This window comes from Mus caroli, unplaced genomic scaffold, assembly GCF_978045245.1.
Source record: "Mus caroli unplaced genomic scaffold, Mus_caroli_1 scaffold_8, whole genome shotgun sequence".
NCBI classification, from domain to species: domain Eukaryota; kingdom Metazoa; phylum Chordata; class Mammalia; order Rodentia; family Muridae; genus Mus; species Mus caroli.
This window is the reverse complement of record NW_028227263.1, coordinates 29,603,113-29,623,995: the sequence shown is the minus strand read 5'-3', so window position 1 is coordinate 29,623,995 and position 20,883 is coordinate 29,603,113. Positions and strand designations below refer to the sequence as shown.

The following is a 20,883-nucleotide window of genomic DNA, read 5'->3' as shown; positions in this document are numbered from 1 at the left end:
CTGGGTACAGTGATTATAGATATTTAGCTTCACAGCAGCCGTCTGTCTATTATTTTCCAAATCCCCAGTTCAAAATGTGCTATGAAAAATACTTTTCCAAGCCCTCCCCTGGCAGGCTAGGCAAGCCTTTCTACTCCCTTGAACCCTGACCCTGGGCTCCAGTCCTTCTTCCCATCCCTGCTCAGCGCCGTACTTACTCCCAAGTCTAAACACTCTCCTTGTAAGCCCGCCCATTTCTGGAGAGGCAGGTCAAAGGTTACATCAGCAAACCTCTTTGGCTGAACATTGACCCTGTGCCTGACACAGTCCACGGGGAGCTGGTGAGTTGATGGGAGCAAGGGAGTTGTTTGGAGCCCCTACTCCTGCCAGATCCCCCCAGGACCAGCGCAGGGATATTGGGAGTGGTAAGGTACCACTATCCCATCACCACCATTCACTGGCACACACGCAGCCATCCCTGGTTCTGAGTTGCAGCCTGCCTGCCTCCTCCAGCAACCCAGAAGGACCCTCCAGCCAGGCGTCTTCTGTCCTCAGAGTATCTCTAAGTACTTATGGCTTCTGAGGTGTGAGCTCACCACCCCGGGAAGGCAGAGTCCCCACTCTACGGTCATTGGTATGATCAATCAGATCACCTCCCTATGAGACTGGAAGCAGCATTTGGGCAGAGGTAAGAGTGGCAGAGTGCTATCTCCATGGAGGAAGCAAAACCAGACTCCTGCTCCCAGGACTCCCTCTGAGCAAAAGTGCGGGCAGTGACTGACAGCGGTGCCCCCTGCTCCCCCTCTACTACCTTGCACCCAGCTCTGTCTGACTGCTTTGGACAGATGAGCTCCTGTCATAAAAGACACAATGCTCACAGGCCCACCATGTGCAGAGCAGAGGCGTGGACCTGCAGCCAGGCTATCAGTTTTCCATCTCAAATGACACTCGGAGGAAAGGAGCGCCGCCACTGCGCAGACGCCGCCGCTGTGCAGACGCAGACGCAGGAGATGAAGCTACATGAGGCTTCACTCTCCGCACAGCGAATCACCCGTGCACCTGGGTAGGGTCCCAAGTCCCAAGCCCCCAGAGGCTTGGACCCACATTCTAGACTAGGGCGTCAGTTCATTCACTTCATTAAGGGTGTCTAATACAGACACCAAAGTTGCTGCCTACCCCGAAAGGAGCAAGACGTCCTGCCAGATAGCCCATGTGGGCACCCCAATGAAGGCCCTCCACCAGGGGAGTGCAGAGGGCAGGGGGTGGAAAGCCCTTAGCAATTCTGAGCCCAGGAAACCTGTTCCTGTTCTCTCTGGATGGACACAGTTACACAGCTTCAAAGATCAGTAACCGCTCTTTGGTATTTAGCACTAATCAGGGCCCAGCTTCCAATTACAGACAAGTCTCAATACAAACACAGAGTTCTCAGTGAGGCACACTGGCAAGCCTGGAGTACCGATATTTGGGAGACATGAGTTCAAGGCTAGCCTAGACTATAAAATGAGAACCTGTTTAAACAAAAACAAAGAATGGAAAGAAAAAGCAAGAGGGCACAAACCTCCATCTCTAGCCTGGACGCAGGAGACTTCCCTGGGAACGGCGCGCCAGCCCCTGGCCAGCAGCACAGCGCCTAGCCTAGCAAAGCGCTTCCTTCACAGAGCCAGCAGAGCAGCAATCATAACGGTTGCCTGCTCTGGTGGTCAAAGTAGCCACCACCGTAGCTACCCTAAGGGAAGAAACACCTAGAGACAGAGATGGAAGTGACCAGCCCAAGCAAGAGGCAGCACTGGGGTCTCAGGCACCAGTCTATAGCATCGTTTTGTTTTCTTTTTGAAACAGAATTTCATGTAGCCCTGGGTGGCCTTGGTAGCTAAGCATAACCTTGAAACTCTGGCCTTCCTGCCTTCACCTGCACAGTGAGAGGATGGGCACCACCCATACCAGGTTTATGCAGTGTTTGAGATCGCACCCAAAACTTCATGAAAACTGTGCAAGCACACTGATAATCAAAATCAATCTCCATCCCAGCCTCGTATCTTGTTCTACAACCACTGTGAGGCTCAGACTCAGCGCTGGGAACCCCTTGGGCAATGTCCCCATCAGCCCTCTTTCCTGAAACCAAGTTGCCAATTCAGGCTTTGAGCCAGGGTCCACCCAACACCTCCTCTCCTCACACAGATGCTATGACCCACACCACCTGCTCCCCTGCTCCCCTCTCCCCTGCAGCTCATCACTGCCCTTCTCCACAGCTGCCTGCCTTCCTCAATCTTCCCCTGGAGGTCCCCAGATCCATCAGAGCCCCACCCCCAACACCCAGACTGAAACTGATCAGGATCCTCTCTGCTTTTGCACTGGACACTGGAAGTAGGGATAGTGGCCTCTGTCTCTGTCCACAGGGCCCAATGTGGAGGCCCTTCAGCTTCACACTTGGTAAACTCCTTTACCCAAACCTCTGGTTAGTTCTCTAAAGAGGCACTCACCCCTACACAGCCCACTGGCTCCATCTATGAACTATGGCCAATTCAGTTTACAAATGGAAATGACACAAATATGCCACTTATTGCGCCCTTTTCTGGCCCTGGCCCCACAGAAAGGCAGCAATGCCCTGGGTACAGGACAGAATGAGCCTCTTACTACATTCCCATTGGTTGAGTGGGTTCCAGGGAGGCACAGGAGAGTGCATGCTAACTCCAAGCGGTCAGGCCCAGACAGGAAATGCAGTAGAGCCCCTAAGAAGGCTGGCTGCGGCTGGCTGATCTCAGGCAGGCCCTGAAAGACAGCCTGGCTCTTTAAGCAGACTTAAGAGGCTCATCGGTCCCTAAGCTGGGTCAGTTGACATCTGGGGAGGAGGAAAAAGGAGAAGTAGAAAAGATTAAAGAGGGGGTGATACTCCAAATGAGGAGATCCACCCTTCCAGGACACCAGGGCCCCTCTCACCACCCCCACCTGCCGAGGGCCACAGCTCGGTTCACTTGTTCCTCAGTGGGATCTCGGTGAGGGAGGCCCAAGATGCTGCTGCTTTGGGGTCCTTAGGGATGGTGCAGAGGAGGGGGGGGTGGTGAAGCCAGGGTAGAAACAGCACCAAATAACTCAGGCGTGAGTTCCAACTGCGATTCTTCTGGTTTCAGAAAGACCTTTAGCTCCCCACCCCTGTCTCAAATGCCCAAGCTGTATAAATGACAATCAAAAGGCCTGCTCTAGAAGGAATAGTGTTTAACTCCAGTGTCAGCTGCTGATCAGGACAGACAACTTGTCTATTTTCCAGTGTCCACAGCTGATACCAGGTGATGCCTAGTTACAGAGCAGCATTCATACAGCCTCTAAGAATCCAGGAAGGAGACAGATCCCAGCCTTTCCACAGCCCGGTGGGCTCTCACAGCCTAGACCCCTGCAGCCTGGGCAGGCACCTGTGATGGATGTCAGGCAGCCTGACCCCCCCCCTTTTTTTTTAAAGATTTATTTACTTATTATATGTGAATACACTGTAGCTGTCTTCAGACACTCAAGAAGAGGGAGTCACATCTCATTACGGATGGTTGTGAGCCACCATGTGGTTGCTGGGAATTGAACTCAGGACCTCTGGAAGAGCAGTCAATGTTCTTAACCACTGAGCCATCTCTCCAGCCCCAGCCTGGCCCTTAATGGACAGTTTGTTTTCCTAAAACAGATCGCCCCACCCCATGCAGTACAGGACCATCAGGGATCTTGAGGGATGCAGCCAAGCAGGGAAAGGGGGCTGTGATGCCACAAAGGACTGCTGGGCAGTCCTCACTGGGCTACCTAATACACACACGTGAATTCCTCAGCCCCCATCCATATGTATAAACAGCTGTCAGCAGCTGATAATTAAAGGAGCCATTTCTGTTGAGTTTGGTGCGCAGGTCAGCGCCGGACTGTTAAGATAAACTGCTGAAGGGTTTTGCATTTGGGTTCTTTGCCTGTTTGTTATTTGTTTGTTTGTTTGTTTGTTTGTTTTGAGACAGGGTTGCCTAGGCTGGCCTTGAACTCAATATGTAGACCAGGCCTAGCTAAAACTCACAGCATCAGATGTTCTTACCTCAGCCTCCTGTGTGTTCCAGGCATTCACCACAACTTTACTTGACATCACTATAAATGTATGTGAAAGCTGCAAGAGTAAAGGGGCTAGAAAGATGCCTCAGAGGTTAAGAGCCCTGTTTTTCTAGAGGACCCCAACCACCTGTAACTCCAGTTCCAGGGGATCCAACACCCGTTCTTCTGACCTCTGCAGGTACCAGGCATACATGTGGTGGATAGATAGATAGATAGATATAGATACATATGAAAAATACTCATTCACATAAAATAAATAACTATATAAAACTTTTTATTTGTTTGTTTTTTCAAGATAGGGTTTCTCTGTGTAGTCCTGGCTGTCCTGGAACTTGCTCTATAGACCAGGCTGGCCTTGAGCTGAGACCTGCCTGCCTCTGTCTGCCTCTGCCTCCTGAGTGCTGAGATTAAAAGTATGTGCCACCACGCTCAGCTAAAAAAGTTTTTGGTTTTTTTTTTTTTTTTTTTTTTTTTTTTAGAGACAGGGTTTCTCTGTGTAGTCCTGGCTGTCCTGGAACTCACTTTGTAGACCAGGTTGGCCTTGAACTCAGAAATCCACCTGCCTCTGCCTCCTGAGCGCTGGGATTAAAGGCGTGTGCCACCACCGCCTGGCTCTAAAAAAGTTATTTTTAAGTTGCAAAAGAACAGTGAAAAGTGTCCCCAAGTATCCGTTATCCAGACTCAGCCACTGTTAACATGGTGTCCCATGGTGTTATTTTCCCCCCACTCCCACCCCCCACAAATATATACTCCCCAGCCCCCTACCCCACACACACAAATACGCACTCCCCCAGTCCCACAACCTCCAGAGCAAACATTTCAGTGTGCATTTTCCAGAACTAAGGACATCTTGTTAGTACTAAATGGTTTTCCATTTTCGTCGGTTCAAATTAATTTCTGAGTTGAGTTCTACAGTTAACATGCTGCTAACTCCAGGCAAACCAGTATCAGAGACATCAAGCTCCCCCACCCTCCACCCACCCCACCCCCACCCCGCCAGCAGTCAAATGCAATCAGGATGCAGACTCACATTCTCACCCCAGCTCTGAGCTGTGGGAATAGATGTATAGGAGCTCACATTCATTGGCATTTACTCTGCACGAAACATGTCCTGGGTCTTTTTTCCACCTCATGATTCATTTAATCCTCCAACTAACAACAGTGGACCTTTGGAGAAGTAAGCTTAGAGAGAATCAGCAACGGACCAAGGTCAGAAAGCAGCCAGGGCCCGGCTGGGATTAGCATCCAGGTGGTAAGGCTGTCTCTCCCCACAGGTGTCAACCCCATCCACACACCTACACACTGCAGGGCTTCCAGAAAAACCAACCCTGCTTCCAAGGTGGTTGTGAGGAAACTGGATGAGAGAGGCCAAGCAATCTCAGTCCAGCAAAAGATGACAGCCCAAGCCTGACCCAGTGGTACATGCTTTTAATCCTAGCTCTCAAGAGGCAGAGACAGGGAACTCTGTGAGTTAAAGACCAGCCTGGTTTATAGAGAGATTTTGGAGCCAACCACAGCTACATAGGAAGCTTAGAGAGAATCAACAAAGGACCAAGGTCAGAAAGCAGACAGGGCCCGGCTGGGATGGGGGTGAAAATAAGAAAGGAAGAGAGCCTGGGGCCACAGCAGCTGCTGGTGTGGCTTTCCTCCAGGCACTAAGACCCAGAAAGACCAGAAAGCCAATGATGGGTCTGTGTCCCCACACTTCCTGGAGACACAGACTCCCCACTACACACCCTCTCTGTCTTCCCCACACACATCACCCTGAGCAGATGCATGGCAGAGAGTGTGAGACTCGCACAGGTCCGCCAAGAGCGACATAAGCCCAGGGGCAATTAAGAGAAGCTGGCACCTCCTGGGGCAGATGCTTCTATTTGGAAAACGGCAAAAGGCACACAGTAGATCTGATGCAGCTTACCAAGGTATCGATCCCGAGGTAGGCAGAGGAGAGGATGTATCGACTGTAAAGGCCACAGAAGCCAGGCATGGTGGTGCAGGCCTGTAATCCCAGCACTTAGGGTACAGAGGCAGGAGGATGAGGACTGGGGCCAGGCTGGGCCTCACAGTAAGACACTATTTCTCCAGCCAGGGGCTGGGGATGTCATTCAGTGGTAGAGTTTGCCCAGCAGGCCCAAAGCCCTGGGTTTCACCCTGGCACAGCAAAACTGAAGTCTGCACACATGACGTTTTCTGCACCCAAGTCTCCCAGGGAAGCAGACCTTCCTCTGCCTCTGTCATTAAATCTGTGGTCCCCGTGTCTGAGAAACACAAGCTAGGGTAACAATACCTCCAGGCCTCTCTCCCCTGAGCCCTGAAAAGGCTGAGCTAATAGGTAACAGGTAACTGTAGGAAAATCACTTTACCTTTCGAGCCAAAGTTCTACAGCTAATAATAATAATAATGGTAAGCGTTGAACCAGATAGTGTTCCTGAAACACTCCTCAGACAATAAAAACATTCATTCAAAATGCTTCCCCTTCCCAGAAATCAAAAAGCAAATGTTTTGACAGCCCTGTGACAAGAGGAAAACACCACCATATTCCTCCAGGTTCTTCCCTCTGCCAGTGTTTACTCACAACCCCGTGCCAGTCTGAGATGCTGACTCCTTACGCTGAGCTGGAGTGGGCACCACAGTCTGTCACCCAGTATTCCACATCCTGGCCTGACTTGCCAGCTGCTCACCTCCCCCCCACCAAAAAAAAAAACCTGACTTGCACCCAGAGCCTTGCACATGCAATGCAAAGGCCCCACTCATGGGCTGGACCCCTAATCTCTTTATTTTTACTTTTACGTTTGAATCACAGTCTCGCTAAATTGTACAGACTGGCTTTGAACTCGCTCACTCTGTAGCCCTGGAAGACCTGGGTTTGGCTGTCCTCCTGCTCAGGATCTTCCTCCACTAGCACGTGCCGAACACCCTCTTAGCGTGCGAAGAGGATGGAAACCGTACCATCGGGGTAGAAGCACCCAGTTCTTACTGTTTCTCCTTTTGCTGTGTTGGGAATGGAACCCAGGCTTCCTTGGCATGCCGAGCAAGCATTCTTCCTCTCCCATGAGCTACCTTCTCCCAGCGCCCACGTCCCCCAGCGGTTGGTGACCAGTGCAGAGGAGACTCACACCTCCCCTCTTCACACAGATGACCTGCCTCAGGAGCAACTGGCTCCCCCGAGGATCAAGAGCCTGAAGCAGCTTCAATCCTTTTTCTCAGAGGTTTTTCCAGGTGCTTTGAGAGTGTGAGACAAATCACGGCCCTAAGTCCGTCCATGCTCCAGCTTTCCACAAAACACTCACTGTTAGTGTTTTCCCACGGACCCAGTACTAAATCCGTGATCCGGCTTTCCCCCTTGATAAAGCCACCAGGAAGCACAAGGTAAAGTATGAGATTATACCTAAACCAGCCAAGCAGGAGAACCTGCTTGCCCTTCAACAATGAGGCTTCAGGACTTCCACTTTAAATACATGTAAGCCATTAGCACCCAGAATTCAATGTAAGACTGTCAATTTCTGGTTTGAAATAAAAGTTCTGGAAGTGTGGTGTCCAAGCTCCAATAGTTTTTCTTTTCTTTTTTCTTTTTTTTTGTTTTGTTTTTTTTTTTTTTAGACAGGGTTTCTCTGTATAGCCCTGGCTGTCCTGGAACTCACTTTGTAGACCAGGCTGGCCTCAAACTCAGAAATCTGCCTGCCTCTGCCTCCCAAGTGCTGGGATTAGGTGTGTGCCACCACGCCTGGCCTCCAATGGTTTTTCTAAAGGGCCTTCTAGTTAATAAGGACTTCCCCCTTGACGACTTTCACATCTGATTCACTCTGTCTTTAAACTGATTGAAAAGTTGAAGGCATGCCCTAAGAACTGGGTATGGTCCACAGCAGGGTGTCTTTGAAGGAGGCTAGAAGCCTTGGCTCTCACCACCCCAGCTCTCCCTGCTTCTCCCAGCCTCCTATGTCCCACTTGGCCTGCATGTGCCTCACCCTGTCCACAGTGCCCTGAGCCTGCCCACTCTTATACTGTATTTTATAGTGGGATATGGTGCTGATGAATCATTCGGCATTAAAGGTGAATGATCTGACATTGACATTTAAATAAATGATTATATTTGATATAGAGATGAGCTATAAAACATATATAATATATTTAAATTTTTTCTTTACTTAAAATGATATTGAACAAACCAGAAAACAGTGACGCACACCTTTAATCCCAGCACGGGGGAGGCAAAGACAGCCAGACCTCTGTGAGTTTGAGGCCAGCCTGATCTACATAGCAAATTCCAGGATATTCAGGACTACACAGTGAGACTCTGTCTCAAAGAAGAAAAAAAAGACATGAAATAGCAAATTTTAAAACCATGACAAGTCTAGGGGGGAAAACCTGCAAAAGGAACACGTTTTATATTGTAGATTTGTGGATTTGTCTCCTTTAGCTTGACAAAGGGGCTCATGCAACCTAGGCTGGCTTCTTACAATTCAATCCATTTTTGAAGATGGCCTTGAACTCTTGGATCCTCCTGCCTCCACTTCTAGAATGCTAACTGCTGGCTGAACACACTGGCTTACACAGCAGCTTTGTTTTGTTGTTGGGTTTTGGAGACAGAGCTCCAATATCTAGAGTCTCACGTAGCCCAGACTGAGCGGCCAGGATGACCTTGAACTCTCTTTTTTTTTTTTAAAGATTCATTTATTTTATTTATATGAGTACACTGTAGCTTTCTTCAGACACACCAGAAGAAGGCATCAGATCCCATTACAGATGGTTGTGAGCCACCATGTGGTTGCTGGGAATTGAACTCAGGACCTCTGGGAGAACAGTCGATGCTCTTCACCACTGAGCCATCACTCCAGCCCCGACCTTGAACTCTTGCTGGCCTTGCCTCTTCCTCCCACGTGCTAAAATCACTGTGCCACCACACCCATTTTACTACGGTACTTCCAATGGCACCCTCCCATTTCAGTAGGCTCCTTCCATTTTCATTTTGCCCTGGAGACCTGAAAGTTATGCTATAGACTCCGCCCCTAAAATGTTTGCAGGCGCAGGGGAAACAGCAGAAAAACAACTTCACTCCAAGCCTTCAGTGTATCTTTCCCAAGTCCTACTGCCTAGGGAATGGTACCTACACAGGATGACCCAAGTCTACAAAGCTAAGGCTGGAGGACCTGAAGCTAAGTGGCACTTAGTGTGATAGGTTGATCCCTGTCAGGACCTTGGAGCAAAGTCAGAAGATGCCAAGGCCCTGAAGCCAGGGAAAGGGGGGATCCAGTTTAATTGCCAACAGATGAGAAAATACCCAGATGCACAGTGCTGAGCTCATGAGAGCAAGGAGCCAAAGAAGGCTGCCTGAGCCTCTCCTAGCCAGGTTCCTGCTCTGAGCGTTGCTGTTGCCAATGAGCGACTGCCTCCAAGATGCCTGAGTGTAAACACCAGCCCCAACAGGCCCACTCCTGGCTTCCCCGCTTCTGCTCCACACACAAGTCTCCTCTTCAGCCAGGAATTGATAAAGACTGGACTACTTAATGACTGCCCAAGGTTTCATGGGGACACATTCTCTTCCATAAATACGGAGGGCGGAAGCAGGTCCGGGCCTGGGCTGTGTGCCAATGCCTCAGAAACAGTGAACAGGTCTGCCCTCAAGGAGCAGCCTTCAAGCAGGGTGTGGTGTGCCAACACCCCACTCCACACACATACACACCACCAAGCACACAAGTGGCTGAGGCAGGACGAGCATTCGCCTAGGGCTGAACTATGGCGCAGATCTGTAACTCCCAACTGCTGGGACACTAAGGCAGTAGTGTCCAAGTTCCAAGTTCAAGGCTGCCCTGGGCAGCCCAGTGAGGTTCTGTCTCGAAATAAAAATTAAACAAAGACCCACGCATGGTGGCATACCCCTTTAATTCCAGCACTCGGGTGGTAGAGGCAGGTGGATTTCTGAGTTCGAGGCCAGCCTGGTCTACAAAGTGAGTTCTAGGACAGCCAGGGCTATACAGAGAAACCCTGTCTAGAAAAAACAAACAAAAAAAAAAAAACCCCAAAGACTAGACTAGGGCCATGACTTCCTGATGGAGGACCTAGGTTCAGTACATGAGGCTCTATCTCAAAACAAAACCAAAAGCTAGGTACAGTGATACATGCCTATAATCCTGAGACGAGACATTCTCAGGAGAGCTGAGGCAGGAGGATGTTAAGTGTTCCAGGCCAGTTGGGCTGCAGAGTGAGACCCTGTCTTTAAATAAATAAATCAGACAACAGCTATGAATAGCAATAGCAGTTCCTGATATTTTCTCCAAGACCTCAACTAAGTTAGCACCATGTGGTGGAGCTGCTTACCTGTGAGACCAGCTTTTGGGCTAAAGTGCAAGACCCTGTCCTAAACAAACAAACAAACAAACTAGGCCCAGGCTTGGCGTGCACACCTTTAATCCCGGCACTCAGGAGGCAGAAGCAGGTGGATCTCTGTGACCTGAAGGTCAGCCAGGGCTACACAGGGACACAGACTGTCTCAAAAAAAAAACCCAACCAAACAAACAAACAAACAAACAAAAAATAACAAAAAAAGACATATAATCGCCACTATTCTCATCGTTGGTGTAGCTAACACTATCATAACTACTGTGATATTTGCTATCCAGTCAGGAGACTCATGGAAAAATGAAAACATCTCAGAGCCCAGTATCTTTTTATTAAAGGGGAGATCTGCACCACCTCACCTGTACTTGTGAGAACCATGAAGACAAAGTGTAGCCAAATGTGCAAAAATAAACTAAAATCAAGAAACAGACTCCAGAGGGTATTAATCTGTTTAGTAGGATGCAGTTACACATACCTGTGACCCCACCCCTCAGGAGGTAGAGACAAGAGGATCTTAAATCCAAAACCAGTCTGAGGATCACAGGAAGATCTTGTCTCAGAAAACCAAAGGCTGGGGACAAGGGCTGAAGGGTGACACACAAGGTTTGGAGGTGACACACAATCAAATGTAGTAACTTAAAAAAAAAAAAGAACCACAAACTCTTTAGTAAGCAGATAGGTGTAAAACTTCATGGGGGAGTGGGGGGTGGGACAAAGAGACCTCTTGAGAAATTATCATGTAGAAAACACAACGGATTCCGACCTACTGGCACCAGCAGCCTCTGAGAGGAGGGGCCACAGTCAATGTTGCTATGGGTAGTCATTTCCAAAAAGTGTGGGAGGATTCAGATGAGGGAGTGGTGGCAGCAGGGACAGAGTGATCGAAGAAGAGTTGCAACAGGGATAAAATCCCGGTGCTGAGGCTGCAGCCTAGAGTTTACAGACTGCACAAATCCAACGCAAGGCTGTGCCACTACTGCAAAACACTCACCACCTTTCCTCGCTGTCCCAGTAAGTGACCTTGAGATACACACTGGCATCCTTCCCTCTCACCTCCACAGAAACTCTGCTCCAATAACTGCTAGGTTTTTTTCCTACATCTATCTCCCCGACACCCACCCCCAGGTCCAGAACATAAGAAGATGCTGGACCATCTTTCCCTGGAAAGAACAAACCCCTCTGTGGTGATTTGAATAGGTATGGACCCCACAGACTCCTGTGTTTGAATGCTTGGCCCAGGGGGAGTGGCACTATTAGGAGGTGTGGCCTTGTGGGAGGAAGGCTTAGAGGACTCCTATGCTCAAGTTCTACCCAGCGTGGAATTCCACTCTCCTCCTGGCTGCCTTTGGATCACGATGTAGAACTCTCAGCAACATCTCCAGTACCATGCTGGTCTTTATGTTGCCTGTTTCCTGCCATGATGACGATGGACTAAACCTTTGAAATTGTAAGCCATCCCCAATTAAATGTTGTCCTTTTATATGAGCCGCCTTGGTCATGGGGTCTCTTCACAGCAATAAAAGCCTAAGACACCCTCCCTCTACCCACACAATCTCCAGCTATCAGCCAATGCCTGGACCCTTCTTTGCAACAAAACTTCCAGGAAGATGTACTGCCCTTCCTGGACAGGTGTTACTTACCCATGTCATCTGCCATGGGTGGCAGTCCCCTGTTCTGGAGGTCCCTGTGACTACAAATCTTCTCACCTTCTCAGTCTGTCCTCTTAAGTTTTCCTTTCCTGATCTCAGCCACTACCTGCCCCCAGGCTTAGAGCATTGTTTTGCTTAGTTTCTGTAGCCTGGGAAGAGGGAGCCTCAACTGAAGATGTCCTGCAGTGGACATGTCTGCAGGGAATTGTCTTGACTGACGATTGATGTGGGAGGGCCCAGCCTACTGTGGACCATTGTATCCTACCCATGTAAGCCTAAGGAAAGTGGGCTGGCAGGCTAGAGTGAGCCAACAAGCAGCCTTCCTCCATGGCTTCTGCTTCAGCTCCTGCTCAACTTCCTGCTCTGACTTCCTTCACTGGTGAACTGGGATGGGAAGTATAAACTGAAACAAACCTTTGTTTTCCCTAGTTTTCCTAACTATGCATTTGCTCATGGTGCTTCTGACAACAGCAAGCAAACCGGGACAGACTTTCTTGGCCCACACTTGTCCTTGATGACATCACCTAGTCCCTATGACATCACACACAGTTACCCTCAGATGGGTCTCTGCAAGCCTCTCTCCCTCTCAAACCCAAGCTTCAGATTCATAAACCTATATCAGTGGTTCTCAACCTTCCTAATGCTGCTACTTCATAACTGTCACTTGGCTGTTACGAATCATAATGTGAATACGTGTTTTCGGATGATCCTAGTCGACCCCTGAAAAAGGATCATTTGTGAATGACACGTTGAGAATTGCTGATCTATATGATATATTCACATCTTATATATAACAGAATAAAATCTAGAGTTTCTTAACACCTATTCAAGCCTGTTTCTCCCCCAGCCTTTCCATCTCAAAGATATGAGCACTACCCACCCACTCAGGACCTCTCACCTCTAGGAATCATCTGTGTGTGTGTGTGTGTGTGTGTGCGCGCGCAGTATGTGTACTTGTGTGTATTCCTGTGTGTACAAATGCACACGTATATGTGTGCCTGAGAATGTAAAAGCCAGAAGCCAGCCCAACCTCACATGTTTTTTCTTAAATATCCACTTATTTTCTGAAGCAGTCTCTTGCTGGGACCTGGGGCTTGCAGCTTAGGCTAGGATGACAGGGTGGCAAGCCCTGGATTCTCCGGTCTCTACCTTCCCAGTGCTAGTATTACAAGTGCACATTGTTACTACACCTGGGTTTTTATGAGATGGAATGTGAGTCCTCATGCTGGCATGGCAAGTACTTTATGAACGGAGCATCATCTCCCCAGCCCCCCAGGAGTTCTCTCTCTCTCTCTCAGCATCCAAAGCACAGCCTCAATCTGACTCCTGCTCTCCATCTCCGTGTTTCACCCCCCACTGCTCTGGACCACAGCTACAGCCTCCTGCTGCTCTCCTGCCTCCCTGGCACAGCTCTCCACCCAAACCCCATTCTCCCCAAAACTGCCAAACATACCAAGCCACCTTAAAACGCCTGCATTCTCCCTGGTCTCAGGATAGAGCTCAGCAACTCTTTACCCTGCTCCAGTTTCATCGTTTACCTCCCTTCCTGTGCCTTCCTTTAATGCCATCCTCACCCTTAGTCACTTCCTCCAAGCCACACAAGACTTTTTGCTCATTGAACTTTTTTTTTTCCCCCAGAGTTCTAACACTTAGCTAAATCCCCAACCCCTCATTGAACTCGAAGGGTTTTGTTCCTTAAACATTTTTCTGAAATGTTTTGCCCCTACTGGTCACCACAGCAAGGGTTCTTCTTGTCATTCAAATTCCAAATGTCACCTGCTCAGAAAAAAGTCATCAGGACCTACCAGCCCCACCAGCCATCCAATCACTTCAAGTCACATCCCCTCATGTTAATTTTCCGCACAGCAGTCACCGTTACCTGCTATTATTATTTGTTCACTCTTTGTTCCCTTTCCTCCCGTGGGTTACAAATTGACGAACAGAAACAGTGAGCACCTCCCTTGCACAGAGCTCATCCGTCAGCAGCCACTATACAAGAGTCCCAAGTGACAAAGGAGGCTCGGGGACTTTCTTCACATATTCTGATCCAGATCTAAACATTGTTTCCAAGTTGGTGAAGAAATGAATTCTGAGTCACGGTCCCGCACAGTACACCGAGTGCCAAACCATGGAGCGCCAGACCTTTGGCTAGTTCATTCATTCCATAAACAAACATTTACAGAGCTCCTACTCTATGCCAGGCACCGACTGACTGGGGCAAACGATCAAAGGCAAGTTCTGACTCCTAGGACCCACAGGAAGCAGAGGGAGGAACGCTGCAACACAGGCACCTTGCCCGACTGGGAAAAGTGAAGACTGTACACTCGTGTCCCCTTACAACTTCGAGATCAGATCCACGCGGACCAACAGACCCAGAATAACTTGGGACAGCGCCCAGAGGCTCAGGCGGCAAAGCTCCCGTTCTACTAGTCCGGGCAGAGCAGACCGTCCGCGTTCCTCTGCGTTCGGCGCCCGCCGAAGACGCGCGGGTAGAGTTCCGGGAATATCATTGGCTGCCTGGGAGCCCCACCCCCATCTCATCCCTGAGAAGCAAGGATGCGGCGGCCCGGGTCGCGCTCCAACTCTCCACGGCGAGCCCAGCCAGCGCGGCTAGACTAGCATCGGGGCCCCTCTTCCCCCTCCCCCACGCCCAGGCCCTCAGGCCACACTCCGGACCCACGCGAGCCCTACTCCCCGACACCCGCCACTGTGCCCAGCGCAGGCCCCCGGGGTAGGCGTGTCTCCGGGGAGCCTTGGAGTTTGCAGGCTCCGCCACCGGCGGGCCGGACCTGGCCAGGCCCCCTGCGGCGCTGCGAGCCCCGGTACGCAGCCGTCCCCCACCGAGCCCGCCACCGTCAAGCAAACAAACCCGGAGCGCCGAGCCCGCCAAGGCTGCGGGAGAGCAAGGCAGGTGCGGCCGCGGTGCGGGCTCACTTACTCGATGAAGAAGCTGGCGCCCTCCTCCGTGAAGCCCTCCTCCCAGCCGCGCGGCAAGTCTGCGGGAAGGCGAGAAAAGTTGGTCAAACTCGCGCAGCCGTGGCGACCCCCAGCCCGCACCCCGCACCCCGCACCGACCCAGAGCCCACCTGAGCGGATCATGTGACCCGAGTTGACCGGTTCGCCGGTCCGCGGGTGCAGCCAGGTCGTGCAGCGGAGCTGGTCACTACGGGAGAGGTGCACCTGTTAGCGCCGCCGCCCTACACGCCCACCCGCGGCCCCAGCCCCAGCGCACGACCCCGCCCGGCTGTCGCCGCCCCTCACGCACTTGATGAAGAAGACGCGGCCGTCCCGACAGACGCCATAGGACCAGTGCTCAGGTAGGGTGTCCCGCCCGACCGCAGCCGCCATGTTCGCCCAGCGCCTGAGCCCCGGGCCGGGGGAGGGGGAGGGATGGGGTAAGGGGCGGGGTAAGGGGCGGAGCGAGGAGATAGGGGTGCAAGTTGTTGGACGGAGTGAGTGGGAGGGACGCGAAACGGGGAGCTGGAGTAACTAGGAGTTGGAACAAGGAGTTGGGTAGGAATAGGGAGGGGAGGACAAGATCTGAGGAGGGATTGGGAGAAGGGTGCATTGGAAGAAATGAGGGGGAGAGCAGGAAGGAGTGGAGAGGGGCTGAGACAAGAGGGACTTGGACCGACCCTACTGGGTTCCCCTGTGGTGGGTGCAGCGTGGGCTCCCAGCCTTGGTGACTCGCAGTTCGAGGTCACGGCCGGTGCCTCCAAAGTTCACTGGTGGAAGGCCGGCCGGAGCAAGGCACAAGGCCCCGCAGCCTTTGTCCCCGAGACTCGCGGGCTGAGGAACAGTCTAGCCCCCCCCCATCCCCCACCCCTGACACACACACCCTTGCTCCAGGAAAAGCAGGCGACCTGCACACCTCTGCTTCTCCTCCCCCTTACCCCGGAAGTGTGCTTCTTTCTTAGACAAGGAACACCGAACAGGTTTCTGCTGGATTCCGGAGCAGCCTCCAAGTCTAATGTAAAATAGGAGAAAAGCTTGCCTGTGATTCCAGGCCTGGGGAAACTGAAACAGAAGGATTGCTGCGAGTTGGAAGACACAGAACTGCTTGACAGAGTTTCAGTGCAGCGCAGGTTACTATGAGACTCTGTCTCAAAAACCAAAAAGGTGGGGGCTGGAGAGATGGCTCACAGTTAAGAGCACTGACTGCTCTTCCAGAGGTCCTGGGTTCAAATCCCAGCAACCACTTGGTGGCTCACAACCATCTGTAATGGGATCCGATGCCCTCTCCTGGTGTGTCTGAATAGAGCAACAGTGTACTCACATACATTAAATAAATCTTTAAGTAAAAAAAAAAAAATGCCCCCCCCCCCCCGAAGCTGTAGAGATCACAGGCAAAAAAGAGATGCTGGGTCTGGATCTCCCTGCTCTCATTTTGGAAGAGCTGTCAAGCCGCGCTCTTTACCTACTTAGGTCTTGGGGAGCGCTCCTGACCCCCCCCCCCGTAGAGTAAAAGGAGATCCTTAACTACTCATTTGCTCCTAATTGACGTTTGTGTGTTTACTCTTTTGTGTCAGTTGGACAAGAGAAGGGGCCTTGGTCTGCCCCAAACTCCAGGACCTGGGCGCCTGAACTATCTGCCTCAGCCTTTAAGCTGCAACTCCGTAGAAGAATGCAAAACACTCAGACAACTCTGTCACACTGCAAGTGGGCGGAGCCGCAGCCGGAAGCTAGGCGCTGGGCAAGGGTCAGGCCAGCCTTGCAGAGACAAAAGCTGCGGGTCTAAGGAGTCTCACATGAAGGTGCAACAGTCTGCACAGAGCACTGGAATGAGAGATCAGTAGGATGGACCCTGAAGGGGGCACAGCCAGAGCTCTCCCGCTGTTTCTTAACCTGTGGGTCGCGACCCCTTGGGGTAGCATGTCAGATATCTATCTATTCTGTATATATATCAGATATTTATCTGCATTATGATTCTCCTTCTTCTTCGGCTTTTTTTTTTTTTTTTTGACACAGGGTTTCTCTGTGTAGCCCTGGCTGTCCTGGAACTCTGTAGACCAGGCTGGCCTCGAACTCAAAAATCCGCCTGCCTCTGCCTCCCAAGTGCTGGGACTAAAGGTGTGCGCCACCACTGCCTGGCTGCATTACGATTCTTTTTTTTTTTTTTTTTGTTAAAGATTTATTTATTATATGTAAGTACACTGCAGCTGTCTTCAGACACTCCAGAAGAGGGCGCCAGATCTTGTTACAGATGGTTGTGAGCCACCATGTGGTTGCTGGGATTTGAACTTCGGACCTTTGGAAGAGCAGTCGGGTGCTCTTACCCACTGAGCCATCTCACCAGCCCGCATTACGATTCTTAACAGTAGCAATGAAATAATTTTGTCGTTGAGGGTCACCACGACATGACTGCTGTTCCAGAGGATCCTCTGAAGCAGTCAGGAGGGAGAAAGGCGCTGTGGTTGGGGATGCAGAGCCCTCAGCCTCTGACCCAGTTCTTCAAATGAACATAGGGAAATAGCATGTCTTATTAAACACTCATTTGAAAGCAATATATTAAATGGACAAGACTATGAACACACAGTTAATAGAAATGAAACACAAGTGGCTTTTAAGCATATGGGAAGGTAGTTGACCATCAAGTATACAAATGAAAATTACAGTGGGAGATTCTATTTCGTAGATGTCAGATTAGAAAAGAAAACCATTCTTGTTCATGGTTGCTGGGACTACAAAATGATTCTGCCTTCTTGTGATGGTTTGTATATGCTTGGCCCAGGGAGTGGCACTATTAGGATGTGTGGCCCTTATTGGAGTCGGTATGTCACTGTGGGCTTGAGCTTTAAGACCCTCATCCTAGCTGCCTGGAAGCCAGGATTCTGCTAGCAGCCTTCAGATGAAGATGGAGAACTCTCAGCTTCTCCTGCACCTTGCCTACCTAGACGCTGCCACGCTCCCACCTGATGACAATGGACTGAACCTCTGTACCTGTAAGCCAGCCCCAATTGAATGTCCTTTATAAGAGTTGCCTTGGTCATGGTGTCTATTCACAGGTACTAGAAAACCCTAAGACAGTCCTTGAAGGCAGTTTGGCAGCAGTTGTTACACATTGCTTTGACCAGACAACCCCATGGCAGTTTATCTGACATGAAACAGTACATCTCTTCAGTGTGGCTCAGCTGCTGAGAGAGATGGCTCAGAGGTTAAGAGCACTGGCTGTTCTTCCAGATGACCTGAGTTCAATTCCCAGCAACCACATGGTGGTTCCTAACCATCTGTAATGGGATCTGGTGCCCTCTTCTAGACTGCAGGCATAAATGCAGGCAGAACCCTGTATACATAATATCTAGGTAGATAGATAGATAGATAGATAGATAGATAGATAGATAGATAGATAGAATCGTTAAAAGAAATAAAGACTGCATACTTCTGTTGCAGAGAACCTGCCTGGGTTCCCAGCAAACAGCATGTTGGGTCACAACCATTTGTACTCCTGAACTTTGAGCATGCTGTATGCATGTGGTGCATACATACATGGGGCATATACACACATGCAGGCAAAATTATATACAAATGTATACACATAAAATAAAAAAATAAGGGCTGGTGAGATGGCTCGGTGGTTAAGAGCACCAACTGCTCTTCCGAAGGTCCCGAGTTCAAATCCCAGCAACCACATGGTGGCTCACAACCATCCATGACGAAATCTGATGCCCTCTTCTGGAGTGTCTGAGGACAGCTACAGTGTACTTACATATAATAAATAAATAAATCTTGAAAAAAAAATAGAAAGCTGAGGAAATTAGAAAGCTCCGGTCAGGCACCTCATTCCAAAGAATGATGCTCTGAATAAAGCACTGGTGTCTCTACCAGGAGCAGTGGTGCACATTTAGTCTCAGCTACCTGAGAAACTGAAGCAAGGGGATCGCCGCTGTGCAGAAATTTATAAATAAATAAATAAATAAGCCAGGCTTGATGGCGCACGCCTTTAACCCAGCTCTTGGGAGGCAGAGGCCAGCCTGGTCTACAGAATGAGTTCCAGGACAGCCAGGGCTGTACAGAGAAACCCTGTCTCGAAAAACCACACACAAAAAAATTAAAATAAAAAATAAAAATATTTTAATCACATGTACTTATGAGTTATCCCAGAGAATGATGTGTTTTTATTATAAATATGTGCATTTATATGTTAATAATATTCACAGCAGCTTCATCTGTATGGACAAAAACTAGAAATGGCTTCCTACAGGTGAGTGGTTGAATAACAGTCCATCTCTTAGGCCACAGCATTTGGCTTCACAACAAAGAATCTTGACAAACAGGCAGGTGGGTACACCTCAAGATTATAATACCAATTTTTGAAAGAGCAGTCCCTCTAAAAAAGTTACACTTGACTGTATAGCACACTCAAAGTACATTAGCCAATATTGGTTTTAAATTTTCATCTGGGCTGCACTTGGTGGCAAATGCCCTGAGCATTCTAGCAACAGAGAGGCAGAAGCAGGTGGATCTCTGAGTTGGGAGCCAGCCTGGTCTACATAGTGAGCTCCAGGACAGCCATAGAGATCCTATCTCACACAACAGAAACAGGGATAGAGACATGACTAGGTGGCTCAATGCTTAAGAGTGCTGGCTGCTCCTCTTAAGAACTTGGGTTTGGGGCTGGTGAGATGGCTCAGCCGGTAAGAGCACTAACTGATCTTCCAAAGGTCCTGAGTTAGAATCCCAGCAACCACATGGTGGCTCACAACCACCCCTAATGAGATCTGATTCCCCCTTCTGAAGACAGCTACAATGTACTTATTTATAATAATAAATCTTTGGGCCAGAGCAAGCAGGGCCCACCCACCAGAGCAAGCAGAGGTCCTAAATTCAGTTCCCCAAAACCACATGAAGGCTCACAACTATCTGTATAGCTACAGTGTACTCATATACATAAATAAATAATTCTTTTTTTTTTTTTTTGGTTTTTTTGTGAGGGTTTTTTTGAGGCAGGGTTTCTCTGTGTAGCCCTGGCTGTCCTGGAACTCACTTTGTAGACCAGGCTGGTCTCGAACTCAGAAATCTGCCTGCCTCAGCCTCCCAAGAGCTGGGATTACATAATTACATAATTTACAGTCTTGAAGAACAAAAAAAGACAGAAAGAAGAAGAAAATTACAGCAATGAGGGTTGGGGAGGTAACTCGGTTGTAGAGCACTTGCTTGACTGAAGCAGGAGAATAGAATCCAAGGCTAGCCTGGGCTACATTCCAAGACCTGGTCTCAAAAGTAGAATAAAAGCAATGATAAAGCATAGTTGTATAAATCACAACTGAGATGGTGAAGCCACAGGACTTTGCAGAGAAATAATGCAAGAGACTTCATATTTAAATGCATAAGTAAAACAGCAACAGCAAAATCTGTACATAGACTCTTATAAAAGAATTTTTCTTCCTCTTCCTCCTCCATGTGTGTGCTTGTGAATGCCCACAGGGGCCTCGGATTCTAGGACACATGCATGTTCTTGGATAGAGTAGGGAGTGCTCTTAACCCCTGGGCCATTGCTCCAGAGTTAGAATCTCTTGCAATTACTAGTAACATAACCCAGCAAATTGTAGGCAAAAATGTTTGTGCTGTATACTCTAGCTCTACATACCGAGATAATAGCTGCTCACACGTGAGTTACCTCTGACCTACACTCTGAGGTGAAATGCCCTATGTGAAATAGACACCAGGCCCCGAGGGTGTTGCACATCCATAACCCAAGCATTTGAAAAATGGATCTCAGAAGATGAACAGTTCAAAGCCAGGCTATAATGGGAAGTTTGAAGCCACTCTGGGCTCTATAGACCTATTTCAAACTACACTCCCTAAAAATGTGAGAACTGGGGAAATATCTCAGCGACAGAAGATTTAT

The 20,883-nt window shown here is 49.5% G+C and overlaps 1 protein-coding gene across 5 annotated transcripts in view; it reads right to left on the bottom strand.

Moving 5' to 3' along the window:
- Plekha7 (pleckstrin homology domain containing A7) overlaps window positions 1–15,401 on the bottom strand; it is a 187,670-nt gene extending 172,269 nt beyond the window's left edge. For all 5 annotated transcript variants that reach the window (XM_085841373.1, XM_085841374.1, XM_021166776.2 and 2 more), the window contains exons 1-3: window positions 15,301–15,401; window positions 15,122–15,198; window positions 14,974–15,031 (exon numbers count right to left, since the gene is read on the bottom strand). In XM_085841373.1, the coding sequence (XP_085697499.1) occupies window positions 14,974–15,031; window positions 15,122–15,198; window positions 15,301–15,383 (218 nt within the window). In that variant the 5' untranslated portion in view covers window positions 15,384–15,401. The remainder of the gene's footprint in view (window positions 1–14,973; window positions 15,032–15,121; window positions 15,199–15,300) is intronic.
- Between the last annotated feature and the right edge of the window lie 5,482 nt (window positions 15,402–20,883).